The sequence below is a fragment of the Chamaea fasciata genome, unplaced genomic scaffold (genome assembly GCF_029207755.1).
Source record: "Chamaea fasciata isolate MVZ Bird 193981 ecotype frontalis unplaced genomic scaffold, bChaFas1.0.hap1 SCAF_7, whole genome shotgun sequence".
NCBI lineage: Eukaryota > Metazoa > Chordata > Aves > Passeriformes > Sylviidae > Chamaea > Chamaea fasciata.
The window spans coordinates 30,203,371-30,223,772 of NW_027094092.1; the positions used below are offsets into that span (position 1 = coordinate 30,203,371).

Sequence of the window (20,402 nt, forward strand, 5' to 3'; positions counted from 1 at the left end):
AAATGAAATTAGAAGCCTTTTTACCTTGGTCTTGTTATTAGGAGGCAACATTCTAAAGTACATTGGAGTACCAAGTTTAACTGGCCAGTTGTTTTTTTTAATTTTTTAGCAACTGAGTCTGTGATTCAGACAAAAAAATGTAAGACACAACAGTAACAACAATATCAGAAGGGTTCTCCCTTTTCTTAGTTTTGCATTTGTTTCTTGTGTTTGTAATAGCTCTGGAAATGGATATATCTTCCATTTCTACTCAGAGATGTGCGCTTTTCAAACAGCTTGGCTTTTACGTGCTAAAAACACAAATAGAGAAAATCTTGGCTTCTGGCCAGACCTAACTTCAGCTGTATCACTCTCCCAGGTCTACCCTTTTCTGCTATTGCTTTCTTCAAGGATTTCAACTGTAAACTTTATCTCTGGGTTTTGGAATTTTGGTTTTTTATTTTGAATATTGAGTGATAGATACAATTTATGAGAAGAGAAACGATAGTGACAATCTCAGAAATCGTTAAAATGCTCCCAAAAGAAAAATAATATTGGTTTCAAAAGAAAGTACAACCATAAGCTAAGTCAGACTTCGGTGGTCAGTTCAAATTGTAACTTCACGTATGATTAATATGCAAAGGCATTTTCAAAATGCTTCTAACTACTCTTCAGAAACCCAGACATTCAGCGTGCTTTCCCATCTTCTCACATTCTCTTTGTTTACATGTATCTCAATCCTGGGCTTTGAAGCAGCTGGACAAGCTATTTTTTTACCTAAACACCTCTGAGTGATTTGTATGCTGGAAAGATATATAGGAATAACCTCTAAGTTTGTCTTTGCAAACAATACTCCAAAAATTTTATTATGCTTGAATATTAGATCTGCAAATATGATTTAAGAGGATTTCCATGCTTGTTAGAAACCTTGACCCATTACAGCAATTGTAATACTCAACTGTGCTCCCTATTAGCTGCTGTCTCAAACCCCACTAATGCATACAGTGTACAGGAAGTGATACTCCCAGTAAAATGAAGCAAAATTTACCCCATGAAAATTGCATTTTGAAAAAGAAATAGGAAAAAACCCACCCAAATCTAAAGTACGGGAAAGAAGAAATATATACCATGATACATTAAAAAAAAGTTCAAGTTTTAAATTTTTCCTTCTGAAAAGTATGTTTGCCAGTATTTTTACTACACCAGTAGATATTGCAGGCATATAAAATCTTCTTGTTTTTCAAAGTCTGGACACATATTATACATACAGAATGTACATATACATGAGCACACAGAAACACAATCTATGGTTTAACTTCAGTAAACCATAAAACAGACACTGAAGGTTTGTTCCTCTCTTCTTACAAACATGCTAACTAAAGTGCCAAAACTGTACCCTTTGTAACATCTTTCTGGTGAGTCTCCTGCACCTGTTCAAGTGCCACAGTACTCCATCAAATCAGTCATGTTAATCCAAAAGATATGTACTGAAATTTTTGTATGGGCAACACTCTGTTAACTTTATTACGCAATGAAATAACACCGTACTTCTTATCAAACTGATTTACACAATCAGATTTTCCTTTTGAGTGAGACAGAACTGCAGATGTATTTTGCTGCATGGATACGGATTGGGCCTGTGTGTGTGTAAGAATGGCAGAAGACTTGCTAAGACTGAATCCTGATATCTGTTGCAGAAGACCTTTGGCTAAGTCAACAGTACTGAATTATTCTTCCAAAACTTATTGCAAAGTACACTCTGCAATTGGAGGCTCATTATTTCTATTCTATGAGCTAAAGTAACTACCTCTGCAGAAGCTACTTTGTTAGCATGAAACAGAAAAAAGCAGGAAACCAAACATTTGAAAAGAACTGTTTCTACCTTTGCCAAGGTTATTATCTCAAGACTCAGGGATCATTTTAATAGTGAAGATTCAAAAGAATCAACCTCTCTTGTAACTAAAAGCAAAGCTACAGGCACTTCCTTAGACTGATATATTTGTTTGCTGCCCGGTGTACAGCTAGCATCTGATAAGTAAAAAAAAGTCATAAAATGTATTTGCAAAAAATATAGAAAAGCAAGAAGTTCTCTTGGGCCTTAAATCTCACTACAAGACAGATATTCCAAAGAACAGCAATGAAGCTATTGAAGGATCTGGGGCTGATGAGGAGTGTCTGAGGGAGCTGGAATTGTTCAGCCTGGAGAAGAGGAGGCTCAGGGGGTACCTTATCACTCTCTACAACAACCTGAAAGAAGGGTGTAGCCCGGTGGGGATCAGTCTCTTCTCCCAAGTAACTTGTGACAGGATGAGAGAAAATGGCCCCAAATTGCAGCATGAGAAGTCTAGATTGGATATCAGGAAAAACTTCTTCTCTGAAAGGGCCATCAAGCATTGGGACAGGTTGCTCAGGGAAGTGATGGAGTTTCCACCCCTGGAGGTATTTAAAAGACATGTAGATGTGGCACCGGGGGACATGGTTTAGTTGTGGACTTGGCAATGCTGGTTAGACTTGATGATCCTAAAGTCTTTTCCAGCCTAAATGATTCTACGATTCTAAAGTTGTTTGCCATTTATTACTGAGAGCTTTCAAGATTATTTATCTTCACAGACTCTCCGTGCCTAAGAGCTCACAGAAACAATTCCTGAAGGCAATGGAGTACATAGCTACAGTTTTGCACAATGACCTTAAGTTAAATTCTCCTTTTGATAGTGTTGACTTTACAGTAAAGTTGAGACTATATCTATTTGATTAGGACAAGGCCATGAAGGACAAACAAGCTTTACACTCTTATTTTTCCAGAAGGAACTACCAGGAAAAGCATCTTTGCCATTGGATGAAGCCATTGGTCATACAGGATGTAAGTTGTTGACAATAGCTGTTGGCCAATAATGCTGTTACTTTTGCTCTTGCAGGTGGTAAAAAAGTTCCACCTACAGTATTTTGTTGAAAAAAATCCCTGCTAATCCCTCTACACAGAGATGGCTCTCAGGAGCTAAGAGACTTTTCCTGGCTGTTTTCTTCTTTCTTAGCTAAACAAATCTAGAACCTGATTTCCAGATATGACAGTTTCATTTGAAAACTCTTCTACTTATGTTTTAAAGTTTAAAAAGGTCCTTATAATATAGAAAGCTCTAGAAATTGAGGACATTTAGATACCATTCCTGGAAAGAAGAGTCTCATGAGTTTAGACTCTGTATGACATCACCACCTGAAACTGGAAGCATTCATGGGTAGGAGGGCTTGATATTTATTGCTGTTTGGAACTGCAGTGGTGTTTCACTAGGCTAGAGAAGCAAAAAAGGGATACCTGGATGCAGTGAGAGTATCCAGAAGGGTTTGCCTTCCCTAAGATCTGTGATGTCACATTCCCTGCATGAGTACTTCAAATTCAACTGCATTTCCTGCAGCCACCATGCAGGTTGGTTTAATTATTACAAAACCATGCAGTAGCTGGCCCATTGGTATACTTTCTGTCAGGCTAGTTATGTTTTGTATTGAATACTGCTTCAGGAAAGACTGGGTTTGAAATGACCTGTTCCCTTATAGTAACCTGGCTGAATGCCCTTTCAGTCCTTCAGTGGGACCTTGTCATCTGCTTTTTTTTTTTTTTTTTTTTTTTTTTTAACTTTTAACTACCCACTAGGTCAATCTGAACAACTCCCTGTCAAACCAAGTCTGTCAGTTGGTTTGATACCCAAACTGAAAAGCAAGAAAGACTATTCAAAGCCTTTAGGTCTCAATAAATTGAGGAAATACATTATGCTGAGAAACTCAAGCCATGGATGGCAGTCACTGCACAGTCTTGCAAAGGACAAAAAACTGAACACTTCAATCACTTATCCTAGAGCTCTCAAGAGATGTCACTTCACTGCCACTGGGAAACAAGGAGCAATTTCTGTGAGATGAACAGAAAGACCGATCAGTAGAGTGCTACTCTGTGGCAATCAAAGTAAAGACCATTAAAGAAAAAAAAAAAATTCTTCCACATATTTCTGGAAATGTTGAGCAATATGCAGCAGTGGGGCCTTCCTCAAAAGACAACTATTCAGAATATAACAAAATTTCATACTCTAAATTAACTTTGGCATGGAAAGTAAACTCTGAGAGAAATTTTCCTTCTCCCTTTATTTGACCAGAAAAAAGTATAGTTGCTGTAGGACTGTCTCTCTTTATGTGTTTTAAGTATAGTGCTTGGAAGGATACTGAAACAATAAATCCAATTTGCAACAGGGAATAGATTATCTGTTTCAACAAACAGAATGCAAAACAAATTAAACACCATTAAATAATTTTTTTTCAAAAGATTCATCCTCATATTAGAAGAGACTTATTTCTTGCTCTAATGAAAAGGGTGAAATACTTTCTCCGAGATGTGCCTTGTCACAACACTGTGACACTTGTAATGAGTGACATTTTCTCTGGTGTTTCTTTTTCCCATGGATGCCATAAAGTGCATCACATGAATATGAAGTGACATCTTTACTAACATGTGGTACTTACTTATCACCCACAATTCCCAAGTTGATTGTTGGATAGCCATGTTCTTGGATTGTAGCTAGGAGAGTTGAACGGTTACTGTCCCGAATCTTTCCTGGCAAGAGGTCATCCTCAGGATTCAGCAGCTATAAAACCAGAAACACTTTCCATCAGTCTCCTCGGAATACTGTGCTCTACAAAAGTGAGAATTTCTTCTTCGGGTTGGACAGGATATTTTTAGACACATGTCATGAAACATACGTATAAAGTGATTTAGTGAATTTAAATTAACAAGATATGTAATGTGCTTGTTTAGTCCAATCCTCCATGTTGTTTAGTTTGTTTCTATTGGATAATGTCTGCAAAACATTCTTACTCCTTACGAGTACATGGCTTCTAATCTCAGACATCAGCAATCAAAAAAAAAAACTTTAAAGTTCTCACGTTATTGTTCCTCTTTAAATGGCTTATGGGAACCTCACTGATATTGTTAATCAGATTTAAAGGTATTAATGAACATTTTGAAGTTCATTGTCCGCTTAGCAAAAAAGATGTCTTTTAAGTACAACAATCTGCATTGGATTAATAGACAGAATCCTTATGCTTATATCAATTAGCATTTTGGATTAAAAACTTTCTCTCAAAATAGTATACTGTGGCAATTACCTCACATGTGTTACATATTTTGGAAGCTAAACTACAAAACATACAAAAGTAAATGTATGCTTTATATATATTAGAAATTCTAACGTAGGACACAAAAGCACAATACAATATTGACAGGAGGTAAATACTACTACTACTACTAAGAATGTATCTGTCAAAATCACAGCATTAGGTAGTAAGGTAAGAATAATGAAAAATGGAGTGTGGGTAAATTTTATTGCTTGCAGCTCTGCTTCTGTGCCGAATTTCACAGGATGTTAAAGAAACCCACAAAAGAGAATGCCCACATCAGTAAAGGACCCTTTAATGACTACAAGAATCTTCAATCATATGGAAGTTACTAATCAGAAAATCACCACCTCTAATCCTTGTAGCTCTATGGATTTATTGCTCAGTTAGTGGTTTGGTTCCTGCATGCCACACCCTGTTTATGCTATGAAATCTGGCAATAATCTGTACACCAGATGACAAAATTCAACCTATGAAAAGCTTTTTAAATTGAACATATTTAAGCTGTATTGAGTTATTATTTGTGGCTGGATTTCAAAAAGTGTGTCTTAAAGGACAGTCAAAACCTCACGCTGTCTTAACCCACACATCTCAACCCACATGTTCTTTAGGTTTTGCTCTTCCTATTCTTTCTCTGTCCTACTGCAGGAAGAAATGAGAGGGCACAGTTACTGCCCTGGGGCAACACACAACATATATAAAGTTAGTAAATTAAGTTAATCTTAAACCTGATTTTTCTGATGTAGTTAAAGCACTTATAAAGCTGGTCTGCTGTTTTACCAACAGGAGAGTGTCTGGATTTCAACATGTGCTACTATTAGAAAGAATTCTGAGGCACAACACTGCAACAAGGCATTTGGTAGAACTATTCAGTTTTCAAAGACAGCTTGTCTGCCATTTGTGTTATAGACACAGAGGGTGTTGCTTAAAAGAAATTACTCTTCAGTCATGGCTGGCAACATGAATTACAACCGTGACCACCCCACAGGTTCTCTCTTGCTGGCAGGAGGAAAGCAGCTGGCATACAGTTGGATACATTACCAGAATTTTGGCAAAGAGAGTGTGAGACCTGTGAGAAAGCCCCTAAGGGAGAAAACACAAGCAGATAATTATGGGTTGATCCCTCACAAAAATAGCTCGTGTCAGCATGAGTTGCAGTTCAAAAAGTGAGTCTGCTTGGGTATAGGGTGGAAGTCATGAACCAAAACACTGCCTCAAAAAAAAAAAATACAGCATTTCAGACTATAATTCTAAACAAATTTCTTACCTCATTCCCTGTTGACATTACTGCAACCACTGGAAACTTGTTAACTTCTACTTCAGTTACTCCAACAGTTGCTAAGAGACCAATCTCAGAGGGACCCATGTGGGTTCCTTTAGCCAGCACACATTCACCTCTTTTAATGTCATGTCCTATGGGTCTGAAAATCAGGACAGAAAAACGACATGAAAGAGAAACAGAATGAGATTCAAAGTACCTTTCCTTGACTGGTTCTGCTCCTGGTGAGGAGTGACCATGGACTAGTTAGTCAGACTGTCAAAATGTCGGTACTACTCATGATTAAAAAATTACTCTGAAGTTCATCAGCCTTTCTATACCTTACAGAGATATTTTAATAAATACAGACCTGATATCTTGGCCTGGTCGAGCTTGCACCAGGATTCGAACTTCTAGTTCTTCAGTGCCCTACAAACACAAGGACATCACATATGGTCAGCTGAGCTATTCAAAGAAGATTAATGTTTAATTTCTCAGAAGTCTACACAGCTTACAGCACTCATTACACTGAGACATTATGGTTTAAGCATCATATTGTTCTCCTGATTTGTTGGTCAAGGTTGTAATACAATGTGTGCTAAAACTGAACAGCATTTTAAGTAATGCTTTTTATGATGAACTCTCACTAGGTGAGGACCAGCACTGAATATGTAGTTTTAGCTTCCTGTCTTTTTTTAATGACACCTGTGTTTATATAGCTTTCCTGTGTTACATCTGTCGATCTGATATACCGAGTGGATTCTTTCTACTCCTCTCAGCCAACTTGATCTGGTCAAACCATATCAAGGATGGCACTTTAAACAGACCATTAGTCTGGCAGACAGTAGGCCCATTACATTAGCAGAAAGGTGGAAAGAAGCTATGTGCTGCAGCTATTTCAGGATTTTCATGTAGATTCCTGTAGTGGATACTCCTACTTGAGAGCCCTGTAGGAATCATAGAAGGGCTCATTCATTTTGTTTATTTACTGCGAACAAGAGACAGTGGCCTGAAAAGTCTGATGCATTTCCTTGTTCAGAATGTCAATAGTTTGGTGATTCATTCAATGCCAATAAATGGCACATGACCTATAGCAGTAATATTTAATTTTAAGCCCTGCGAATGGGTTGACGATATATACACTCAGGCTTGTGATAGTGCCAGCCTGTCAGTAGCGCTAAATCTAAATTCAGACTGGAACAAATTCTGTTTTTACATTATCATGTAGTGCTTCGTATTTAAATACCTCAAAGTTATAAATCAGACACTAATATTACAAGAAAAACAAGGCAGGTCAGTGTTATTTGGAATTCTTACAAGAACAGCAGTGTTGTATTGGACACTGGGACTTGTATCTTTTCTTAAAGGTGATACGGCCCTCAGTTTCTGAGTTCAAATTAAATGCTCTGAACTCAAGGCCCCAAAGTTAAAGCGAATGAATGTGTTATTAGAGACTGAGATTCTGTTTACTTACTGTGAAAATTTAAACCCCTGAAAACCAGAAAATAACTAATGAAAAGATTTATTACTTATTCCTGTATTTTCATATGCTTTTCAGAAGCTTTTATTGCAAACTCTGTTTCTTTTGTACTTGCTTTCTTTGTATAAGAGATAATTTTTGTCTGTGAGTGTTCAAATTGGCTGTACTGGTGCCCAGAACGACCTTTTGCCCCCTTACTGCCAGCTGAGGCTGTAAAAGACACTTGAGTCTTGCAATAAAAAATTGGGGCAATGGTTAGTCCCAGAATTATTTTATTTTTATGACACTCTGGGGATTGTTCAATCATGAAGATTTGAAATTTCCATATCTTTGATAACACTTAAAGACGGATAGAGATTTTAAAGGAATCAAGAGGAGAGGCAATGGTACATTTGATTAATATTAAAGGTCCTGTTTAAGACTCCTGGATTAGGGGAAATAACTAAAAAAGGCTTTATTAGGAATTCAGCAATCCCGGGTTCAAAAGGTGCTGTGGAAAGTGTGACTATGGACAACATGGTGATACACAGAGACTGTTATCTATGGAAATGACGGATATCCCAGAATGCTTAAGGAATAGAATTCAAGGTGGCTAGAGGGGCTTTCGGAGAGGTATGGCATTACACTGAGAACATCTCTCCTTTGGTGGGTGTCAAGGCAGCATTCTTGCTGTGTATTAACACATTTTGAACGATATCTGAGTAGCTTGTTCTGGTGGCTGTGTACAGTTGGCTGATACACTGATGCTTTGGCTTGATGTAGGATCTAACTCTTGTTTTGGTTGATCACACTGGGCTCCTTTCTCCTACAAGGTGACATAAAAATGCAAAATGAAAAGGGAGTAGACATGTTTCTTAATGAACATGCATTTGGCAAGCTGATGAGAATTTTTCTTCCTGATGGATAGATGTAATTCATTTCAGGCCTATGACTTCTAAGGTCATTTGGGGAATGCTTGCTATGAAATTTAAGTACTGCTACCACAACTAGAACTCAAGGAATTAGTTCCTTTGAAAATAACCCCTTTTCAGAAGAACATTTTTCAGATGTTAGGGATTTCACTTCAGTTAAATCCCAGCCCTGAAGGAGTTCTTAACACTAAAAAGAAAAATATTCTTGAAATATGTAGCCACCCAGACATGAAAAGGAAGAGAAGAAAATAACATATTAATTAAACAATACTAATTATTATGAACAGGATTCATAAAGTGGTGTATTCAAAGACAATCACCAATTAAAGAGTTCTATTCCATACTTATAGGCAGGAAAAAGAAGTGGAAGGTGGCTGACCTTTCGTGAAAAAATTCAGACTTTAAGCACATAGCCAAAGAACCTGTTCTCACATGCACAGGAGAACATGCACATAAAAAGTGGAAGGTAGGACAGAGTCATCCAAAGAAGTAGAAAAATAAACGGTTACCACGTGTGTTGCTCTGCAATGTGACAGTCCTCTCAAGATGAGGTGGGCAATGGCCACAAAAAAACTGCTCAGTAAGGCTAATGGAACAATTAACAAGCAGTGAAGGCAATGGTGTATTTTGCAGGAAGATATAATCTATACATATACATCAGTAACTTCAAAGCAGGATTGGTAATTTCAATAATTTCCCTGATAGGAAGAAGGACAGCCTAGACAGCTTGCTGATTTCATTAGATGTAAAAATCTATGCATTTAATAAGATTAATAAAGCATGAGAAAGGATCCTGAGAATGGGTTTCAGTTTTTGCAGTCTTTATCAGTTTTGAACACTAGAATTCACCTGCTTACACCCCAGCTGCAATCACAATGCTGACACTGAGCTGTGGTGAAATGGAACAGCTTGTCAGAACAGCAGCAGAGCAAAGGCTGATTTGAGCACAGAACCATACACAGTTCGTTCCAAAGCTGAACTTGGAAGTTGTGTCAATAAGAGACGTATCTTCTTGCCTTGAAGTCTCTCAGATGACAGCAAACATGATGATAGTGCCTTGAAATCACAGCTGGGATTCAGGAGCAAACACAGCAACACAAAGGAAGTCTAAGATGCACTCTCTGGAATAAAGTTGTCTACAGAGAGCTCCACTGCTTCATAAAAAGCACATTTCACTATGTTGAGACAACTGTGCGTACAGAATTAGTACTACAGTATTTGTATTTTTACTGTGGGTTTTTTTCTGTGTTTTCTTTCTGTGTTCTTATTTGCAGCATCTGTAAGGTAGTCCAGCAGTATGATTTAAAGGTAGGCCAGAAAATCTGTTCAAAACCAGGGTTATGTCTACATTCTGGACGAATACGCGCCATATCCATTTCTTGGTTCTCAGAGGTCTTAAATTCAGTAATGTTCTCATTTTAAAGGAGCACAAATGTCTTTTAAAAATCTTACTTGTAGTTAAAAAAAACTTGGGACGCATTTACTTCCCCTGTTTCATAACAAAACCTCCTTTTCTAAATGGATTAATTGGAAGGTATTTGTACAAGAAGTATTCTCCAAAATCCACCAAATTCACCTTTGCTGAAATAAGACCAACTCTGATAATACAGAACTCTGTTCATAGCACAGTTTAAAAGAACCCAAGTCATCCCATGGATTCTGCGGCATTTAAAAGAGTTCACTTTCCCACAGAAAATCATATTCAGCTTTAATTACATCAGCAGGAATTCAATGTATTATTCTGAGACCAATATGTTATTTAAGAAAACATTTCCCCTTCTTACTTGGTGAGATTTCCACTAGTCCGCATTTTAAAATGTGAATACAGTAGGCATTCGAATTGGACTGTAGGCATGGATTTCCAGGAGGCATTTGCCTTTCACTCAAATCATGCTCCCAAGCATTTTAGAGTCATCATTCAACAATTTTGATGAAAAATCAGTCAGAACCGGAAAGTCTGTGGTACTGTTATCACAGCCTCAAAATGTGAGAATTGCCAATAGGAAATGATGCAAAACCCCTCAAACTTCTGAGATTACTGACGAGGTTTTCTGTATGACTTTTTTTCATATTTACAGGACTGTATCATGTGCCATTTACTGCTACACACAAAAGAAAAATGAGTTTTTTGACTTGTAACTCACATCATCTGATTCCCTGATGAGCTCTGTATCTTCCACTTGCACCACTGCATCAGCACCACATGGAATTGGAGCACCAGTTGTAACACGCATTACCTGACCAGGCATCACAGTCTGAGTTGGCTGAAAAATAAAAAACCAGAAATTAATCTACTTTTGGGAAAAAATTTCAAACCACTTGAACTTTATGCAAGTAATTTATCTGAAAGACCAGAACTCTTATTTGCAGCATAACTCTTGATATATCGTGAGCGATATCAACGGGTACAATAAACTCCGATTCACACCTGGCTTTATTTATATGGCCACATATTAGGTGGCTTCAGTTTTCTCTCCTTATGCTTCTATCACATGAATAACTTTCTGAAGAAGGAATATACTGATACTCAGAAAAATATTTGGCACAGAAAATAACTGGCTTAGAAATTTAACTGTTAGATGGTGACCACCTGGAAACTTCCATGAACAAAAATCTAGCAGTTCTCAGTACATAAATATTTTTGCAGAGCACTCTGGTTGCCAGGGCTGAAATTGCTTTGCTTTGGTTGGATTTTTGTTCTGTTTTGTTTTACCAGCACACTATATATGAAGAACCAACATATACTATAATAATGTAACCAACTGCTTAATTTTTAAGCAGATTTCTGAACACTGAGACAGCTCAATACTAGTTCACAGAGAATATCTATCTTTGTGAGGGTCAATTCAGAATAACCTAAAATTTATAATATTCTACAATTCTATAAAGTCACAGGACATTTAAAAGTTCCAGCAGGAGCAGTACAAAGAATAGAGAAACAGAACAACATAAACAAACAAATGATACGGTTTTAATAGTACTTCTCACCAGGCAGACTATTTTAATAAACATTTATCAAAATCCAAGGTAAAACTGTAATATGACCATAACTATTTAAGAAATAAATAACTAAAAGAAATTCCTAAAAAAATGTAACTACAAGAAGCTGATATGATGACTGAGATTTCATTGCTGGCTCCCCATAGCACTGCAGTAAGCCTGGCTTATTTAGGTTTCACTGTTATAAGTGAACACGTGCTACACACAGATCTATGCAGCTGTGATCAGAGCAACATATTCTGTATGTGTCACACGTATAACTCGTGCAGATTGACTCCATATTCCATATGCAGAGCTGGAATACATCCAGGACTTCTCAAACTGTAATCAGCACACATTTGGTGGCAATCCACAGGCTGCAGGCAGTACTGCCCAGGACTGTTACCTGCTCCTGCCCAGGGGGAATTTACTCCATGACTTTTGTCAGGAGGTTGACAGATACGACCAAACTCTAGACCAGTGGTCAGCACTTCAGCTGCATAAAGCTGATTGCCTTGCCCATTCTTCTACTGCAGTTCAGCACTGTCATAACCTCTGAGAGGGGTGTTTTACTTTGAAATGCTGTATTTCACACATTTGGGACAGAAGCCCTAGGAGGAGGCTGCAGATGGTTTTTATCTGGCTTACCACAGTATCACAGTGACCTTTGTATTTCAAGAAATAACTGAGCCTAGAACTCCCTGAATCTTGACCCTTTTCTACAGGTAATGGAAATCTAGTATCCTTAGAGAAGAACACAAACAAAACCCACACTTGCCATATGTCACAGTGTATTTTTAAGGCAAGATTCATGCTATCCTAATGTAGGTATCTCAAGCAGATGACATAACAAACCCCACTTTTAAGAAAATGGCATTTATTCCTCACCACAGACTATTAAAGGAGTTGTGGATGGATAGCAGAGATACTGCCATTTACACTAAAGCTGCTTAAAAGGGAAAATAATGCTATCTAGTGTGCAATTTTGATTTTTATGTAAAGAAATGTTACAAAAGGCAAAGTTTACACCTTGGATTATGTATTTTGCATTCCACTGTAGACATAATCTAAAGGTACATTACAAATACGTAATATTGTTTTGAACTTACTAAGTATTGCTGGCTTAAATGACAAATTTCAGAGGAAAAATGTATTGCATAAAATTTTTCTCCCATTTAAAAAGCATCCCAAATAATACAAAATGTCTACAACTGTCACAAATTAGAGCCTATGGTGATAAAATGTGCTGTAACTAACCATGTCTTTGGAGTTCATTGTTAGATGAGTTAATTTTTTGAGATGCAATGATGTGATACATTTAAACAAATTCATGATACAATTGCTTTTAGAACTTGTTATGTTGCTCATATATTTAATTTCCTTTTTGTCTGCTGAGAATTTAATCAGATTAACTTTATGAACAAAAGTCAACCATCAGATTTATTTGTGAATCTCTAGGGCTGTGTTCCTCTGTGATAGAGATGATGAAGATAAAGAAATGATTGCTTCTCAGAAAACATATTAATGTGCAAAAATTTCACAGAAGCTCTTCTAAAAGCCTTTGAGATCTCACTTTTACCTGCAATGGGGCAATACTGGTTTCTGTCCTTTGCCATTATTACTGATAATCTACTCAATTTTAGTCACTGAATAAACCCCAGAAATAATCTAATAAACACAACCCCTATCTCAGGCATTTTCTTGTGCACATGATTACACCTCTCCTGTGTGATTCAGAATCATCCATGCTCATTTCTGTAAAAAGGCACAAGTTAATGGAATCATGGAAAATGCTTGCTTTTCATCCTATATTGTAGGTGGTTAGTCGTAGTGCCTCTTACAAACACCTTTAGAAAGTCTTGCAGGAAATGCTATGGTCTATGTAAGTCTATAGAGGGAAAACCATTTTTCCTATGGTTGAGTGTTACGCACACGGGCCATTGTGGATGGCTCATGACCAGTAATCTCAAGCATGCCCTAACCTTCCCAAAGCAGGGTAATGTCTGAAAGCTTTCCCTGCTATATGATGAAAAAAGAGTTAACATAAACATGACCATCTGGAGATGGAAATCAGAAAATACAGAAATTAAAAATTGATACAGAAATGTCCAACTTGGCTATATGACCACCCTGCAATTCTCAGCCCCATCTTCTTCCTTGCTACTAGAATTTACATAACCTTTTTCTCTACAGGAGGAGCCAAATCTAAATCTATTTTGAACTCCCTGCTGTGAATCATTCTGTTAATTGGTCTGTAACATGAAAAGCAGAATGTTGCTGCTGAGAGTGACTGAAGGGTGAAATGAGACTGAGGAACCTTCCAAGGCTATAAATAATTTCTTGGGAAGGAGATGAACCTGAAGATGTGTTTGCCCCAGAAAAAAAACTTTGACCAATTATTCTGAGGTCAACAGCCTTGTTTTTCTAACTTGCCACTGGTATTTTCAGAAATAGTCTCCCTTTGCATGCCTGCTTACCACCCAATTTTTGCTCCTTGCCAGACAGCCTTTCTATTCCCCGTAATCTGGGAGGACAGACTGTCCCTGTAGAGAGACATTTGTGAGCTCTTGAACTTTGTAGGAGGGAAATAGCTCCCCATTTGCCCTTTTATCTTTTGTACAAACCTGCTGAACTGATTACTGACACTGAAACACTTCAGACTTCTAATGGGAAGTACTCCCCATTAGAGGCAACTTCAACAGTACTGCTTCTAAGCAACACTGTGTTGTGATATTTACCTAGCAAAATGATAATATTGATGACCAGGGAATAGTGATAGGAGTGATAATTCAGTGGGTTGCTCTGCTGGTTCCTGCTATTTTATAGTGATCATAAAGAGGGTTGTAAAAAGAGTTAAGTGTTTTGGATTCTGGACCTATGGTTGAAAATGCAGAAAGGACAGCTAAAAATATAGGGCAGGTTAAAAAAAACTTGCTGAACTAATTTGCTTTAGTTTTTTTAGAATTTAAAGTAATTTTACATATTTTGTACAACAGATCCTTTAATCTAAGTTCACATGAATATCAGTACTGAGAAGATGTCTATTATACCAAAGTATAATTCACGATGATGGATGGGACCTAAAGCAAAAATAATTTTTACAGTTCTTCCTATCTATCAGGATTAGCCAAATTAAATGCCTATTACACATTTAGAGACAGTTCAAGTCCATTTAAAAAAAACCCTGAATAATCCTGTCACTGGTAATACTTCTAAAACCTGATACAACTTTTGAAATATGTCAATTTTTCTTGGACTTTTTTGTTTAGCAGTCAAAATGGACACACTATAAAATCCTCAGTTTTGCCTATTACTTATCCATTTCTCCATCATTTCACATACAATACACAGAATTATAAATCAGGACTTGAAATAGCTGGAGAAATATTTTGGACTAACTCAAGTTTTCCTGAACACAGCTGGCAGGTATGATTAAGTGGAATAACAGTAGTTGAACATAACTGATTTTTTTTCCCATTACCCCAGTATTAGTACAGAACTTTCATTAAATATGCTCTTGAATTTGAGAGCAAATCACGAAATGCATCTATTCATGAATATTTATAGAGCACAGCAGGTCACAAACAGGCCATGCCTCAACTTGCTTTTAAAATCAATCCATGTATCTGCTAAGGTGCACAAGCACTCTTCTCAGAAACCAGACTCAAACCAGGCTGCTGCCAGGCTTCCTCAAGATTGTTCCGATCGTTACCTATCTGTAAAAGCTTAATAAAAATTTTATACACTTCATTTTGCAGGTATCAGTGTGAAAAATGGAAGCATCTTAAGAAAACAGTTATTGGGCTGACATCCTTCAAAAATCTGTCAGCAAGAGGGGTTTAGGTCATACTGTTCTCTGCTTATGAATTGTTGCACCACTAGAAATCTCATGTCCTCAAACATTGTACCAGGGCAGAACGTTTCTGTATGCACTCCGATCAGACATGTCAGCACAATGCTCTGAAGTATTTTGGGATATCCTTGTTAGTTCCTTATGTAACTGTACTACCTCACTTTCTGAAATCATGTCCCAAGGCACATAGCAGGAGGGTCAGTACAGCTGTGTCCTACTTCACACCACATCCAAGACTATTGAATTTTGGAGCACTAGCAAGGCTTGTAAAAATACAAAGCAAAATCTTACAGAAGAAAAGTACATTAAAAAAAGAGAAAAGAAATTGTGCCCACCTGCTCACCAGCCTGGGATTCCCCTATGATGAATCGATCTCCTGGGCCATCAGCAGCTGTTAAGAGGGACAACACAAATGGTAAACACTGAACCGAAACAGTTGATGGCATTATAAATTAAGAGCAGGAGAAGAGCGAAGATGATCTAATGTTCAGTTCCTCGGTGTTAGCATGATGAAAGTTCTAGAAGTTTCTGCAAACATATTACCTTTTACGTCCTTGGAGGTGTGTTTATTATTTTGAAAAACACAGGTTCTAGAGAACAGAGTATTTTTAGCTGAAAATTTCTGAGCAGTATGAGGTCATGTAAATGAAGACTAGGAGGAATTACATTAATAACAAAGATTTAAAGGTGTTCATGACAGTATTGAAATACTGAAAATTAGGAGTCAGAGATCACTGATTTAGCAAGTCCTCAGCACTTCCAATTTAGCAAATCTGCATTTTTACAGGGACAAGGAAGGCACGATTACTAACGACATTTATGCTCCTGCCTGCCTCAAAAGCCTTTCAGCAAGCTGCATTAGTGGTATTCATGGTGTAAAGCATGTGTGAAGTACAAGCAACTCTGCCCTTCCAAGCACAGCAGTCATGTTGCCAAGAGTGCTCAAAGAAACTGGGCTCCAATGATCACATTTAAATCTGCATTATTATCAATTGTAAATCTGTAGCTCTCAAAAGTTGATTTCCTAGAGATGAAGTCTAATCAGTGACAACCTTTATCTTAATAACCATGTGTTTTACTTCAGGAGCCCTGGATACACACTTAGGTAAGCTTGTATCAAGAAGAACTACTCTGAGGAAGGAGGTCCATTTAGTCTATGATTTACCACATCTGTACTCATGCATTGGCTGCAGCTTTGCAAATCATTATTTATGGTACTTAGCCATGTTTGAAGACTAATAATTAACTTAGCTTTAAAAGCCTATCAAACAGACTAATCTATGAGCTTTAGAGTGAACTGTAAAATAAAAAAGTAGAAAAGGACTCTTCAACAAGATATCCTTGAATAATGCATGTAATACTACTGAAAACAGTTGTTAGAACTTCACTGAAAAAAAAAAAAGTGCTTGGATGATCCAGCAAAGGAAGCAAAAGAAATCCCTAACAGCTAAATTATTTTAAACCTCATAAAATGCTATTGAATTAGATTTTATTCCCCCAATAATAATAATACAAAGACAAAGTTTATATAGATAATGGCCAACTGATATAAAACAAGAAAAGAACAGGGGTTTGGGCAGATACGTTATGCCACTGAAAGCTAATCCTTAATTTTTTTGTAAGAAGTATCCATTAATGTAGTCAATATTATCTCTGCCTAAAAGCTTTTTTTTCTTTTCTCCCACATCCTAATAATAATAAGAATAGAACAAAACAGTACAGAATAGAATAGAACAGCCTGATGAATTCAGGGCTAACCAAAATGTAAAGCAAATTATTAAAGGCACTGTCAAAATGCCTTTGACACACAGATAGGCTTGGGGCATCAACCCACCCTCTAGAAGTCCGTTCCAGTGTCTGCCCACCCTCTTGGTAAAGCAGTATTTCCTAATGTCAAACCTAAAGCTTTCCTGGCACAGCTTTGAACCACTCCCACACAAAATGTCACAGGCCACCCTGTGCCCTTCCCCTCCACAGGGAGTTGTAGAGAGCCACGAGGTCACCTCTCAACATACTTTTCTTCAAACAAGACAAACCCGAAGTCCTCAGCCCCTCCTCACAGTACATTCCTTCCAGCCCTTTCACCAGCTTTAGTGTCCTTCTTTTGGACATATTTAAATATCTCAGAGTTACTCTGCTTGAATCCACCACCAAAATTAGGGTTTGTGTGCTGGTTCTGAAAGAAATTGCTGGAAATGGCGTTCAGGATCACTCTGCTCATTTTGCATGTTTACTGAGATAGTCCTCGTGCTTTGCCTTTCCCTGCAGCAATCAGGCTGCAAGACAGCAGTGGCTTGATCCCAAGGCCCTTGTCACTCAGCATTCTACTCAGAGCTCAATCTCTTAGCTTTTCTCAGTGTTATATTGCCTGTATTTCTCTGGCTACATATGCAGTCCCTTCCCGCTATTACTAGTCATTTTGGTCTGGCTGTCTCTCACACACACTCATCTTGTGGACTTGAAATTTTATTTTTATATCTAATGTATGGGGAAGCTACTGGATTACATCGGTTGCCTGGGTCTGCAGACAGTCTATTTCATGGGCAGTTGCCTTCCATGGTTTCAACTGCCAGTAACAAAAAAGGTACTTTAATGTCCCTAGAAGGAAGTTGGCTATTGTGTACATATTTCAACACGGTGTTATGATGATTCAACCACTGGCACAATTCAATCACTACTACTACAATGTTCAATTCCATATATTTTAGATTTCCTTCATAGACACATGAGACAAGCATCAATATTCTCACTTTACAAAAGGAAAAACTGACGCACAGAGAACTGGCTCAAGATGATGCAGCACCTAGTGGCAAAGCAGAGTATGAATTCAGGTCTCTTGGGAAATCGTATTTGCTGCTTGAAATGAATAAAGTCATACAACTAATTTTATGTATACATGGCAGCTGCAGTATTTTTAAAGTAAGAACCTCTTCTTTTGAGGTGTCTCCATAAGAGAACATTATGGTAAGATTTTTGAAAATTCTCTTATGTAATCAATAGCTGTAACAGTCCAACAAAGTAATAGATATATAATAAAATCCTCACTAAATCTATAACAGAGGAATAGAAGATGAATCCGTAATTCTAGGAGCACACATGGATGCACATTTGCCGTGTACACATGTATCCACTTAAAAGATCTGAACCCAGCTTTATGGCCTTCCTTCAAGACAGTTGCATTTCATCTAACTGTGACCTCAGCAATGATCTGTATCAAATCAAACCAAAATAACCCCTGCTGGATCCCAAACAGGTGAATTAAAATGTTATAAGGTAGCAGACACTCTACTTGATGTCCACAAAGTGAGTGTTTACCTCTGACAGCGTAACCATCTTTTACTGACGCTGGAAATGGTGGTAGATTATCTTTTGCATATACATCTTGAGCAAGGACTCGCCCCATTCCATCTAGAAAAAAAGAGAAAAGACCATAGTCTCCGTCATTACAGTGAGTGAAAGGGGAAAATGAAGTTAACAGCTGTGCCCTCCAGTAGGTGAAAAGTATGTGTATGGGACACGTAGATCTCTCAGGCTTTTGATTTTTGACTCTACATAGAGGAAAAAAGACTAGAGTCTGAAAGTAATGACAGAGGATTTGTTTAAGTCTGTGCTCCTGGTTATGGTGAAATTACTGACAGTAGACTTGAATGCCAAGTATCCAAACCCAAAGGTGATAGCTCTGATTAAGGACCAGATGGAAAAACAAATATTTGTTTCTTTGGGACAAGTTACCCTAAGATCTCTTAAATATATGTATTTTCTTTATTTTCCTTTATTTTATTTTTTATTAAGTTTCTTTTAAAAAAACTTGTAAAATGACATTTCGAAAGTGAATCCTGTGCACAGAAGGTGAGAGGTGAAGAACTGAGAACAGTAACAATGGACCAGTTTTCATAAATTGACAAAGAAGTTTTGCAATAGATTAGCTTCACCTAATTGTTGAGAGCATTTCTGCTTAATGGAGGGTGAGTGCATATAAGTGTCAGAATTATTTATATAAATTTAACTGTTATAGTTCTAAATATTTTAATAGCTGTTTCAAACATACTCTTTCTCTTCACTTAGCAACTATGACTTATGAGCTGTAATTTGGCTCAGCCTGCCCGTAGAGACTGATATGAATTACTTTACCCTCATTCAAGTGTCTGGTACTTTAATGACACCAACAAGGGCTTTATTGAGTATGATATGGAACAGAGTGGAAAATATGTAACTTGCCTCTTGATACAGTGTGAAAGAGAAAGGAGATTTATTACATGTGTGATTAGACGTGCTAGAAAGGGACACATGGGTCAGAATTAGAGACTAGCTTGATTCCAGTATGTTTAAGCAGAAGAAGGGAAGCCCTGCTCATAATAGAGGCCACTGCTCCAAGGGGGCATTGTGGCACCGGAAGGCAGTCTCCAGCTGAGAGTATGATGGACTGAGAGAATGCATGATTATTTCTGCCAGGAGAATTTGCATGGATATGTGCTTTAGAGATTACGACCTTTGAGACATGCCAAAAAAGAGAAGAGCATAAAGCGTGTTTCTTATTTTACAGACAGGTGGATCTCCACAGTTCTGGATTCACCGGGAAGGCAGAAGAGCTGGTGCCGCATGCCTAATGAACAGATTTCGTTAAAAAGTGCACCTACTCGATTTGAAAATGTTCAGCTCCACTGAAGTGGCATTATAATGAAGATCATATTTTACTTACTAACACAAAATGATTCAGTTAGCAATTAATTATTGCAACTAAAACATCACTGTGCTCACATCTGTATGTATCAACTTTCAGCCTGAAGT

General features: G+C 37.5%; 1 protein-coding gene across 16 annotated transcripts in view; it reads right to left on the minus strand.

Moving 5' to 3' along the window:
• The window catches only part of GPHN (gephyrin), a 274,965-nt gene that overhangs the window by 23,350 nt on the left and 231,213 nt on the right, over positions 1–20,402 (minus strand). For all 16 annotated transcript variants that reach the window (XM_066188296.1, XM_066188294.1, XM_066188292.1 and 13 more), the window contains 6 exons: positions 18,930–19,022; positions 15,950–16,005; positions 10,927–11,046; positions 6,762–6,820; positions 6,401–6,554; positions 4,483–4,604 (listed from right to left, as the gene is read on the minus strand). In XM_066188296.1, the coding sequence (XP_066044393.1) occupies positions 4,483–4,604; positions 6,401–6,554; positions 6,762–6,820; positions 10,927–11,046; positions 15,950–16,005; positions 18,930–19,022 (604 nt within the window). The remainder of the gene's footprint in view (positions 1–4,482; positions 4,605–6,400; positions 6,555–6,761; positions 6,821–10,926; positions 11,047–15,949; positions 16,006–18,929; positions 19,023–20,402) is intronic.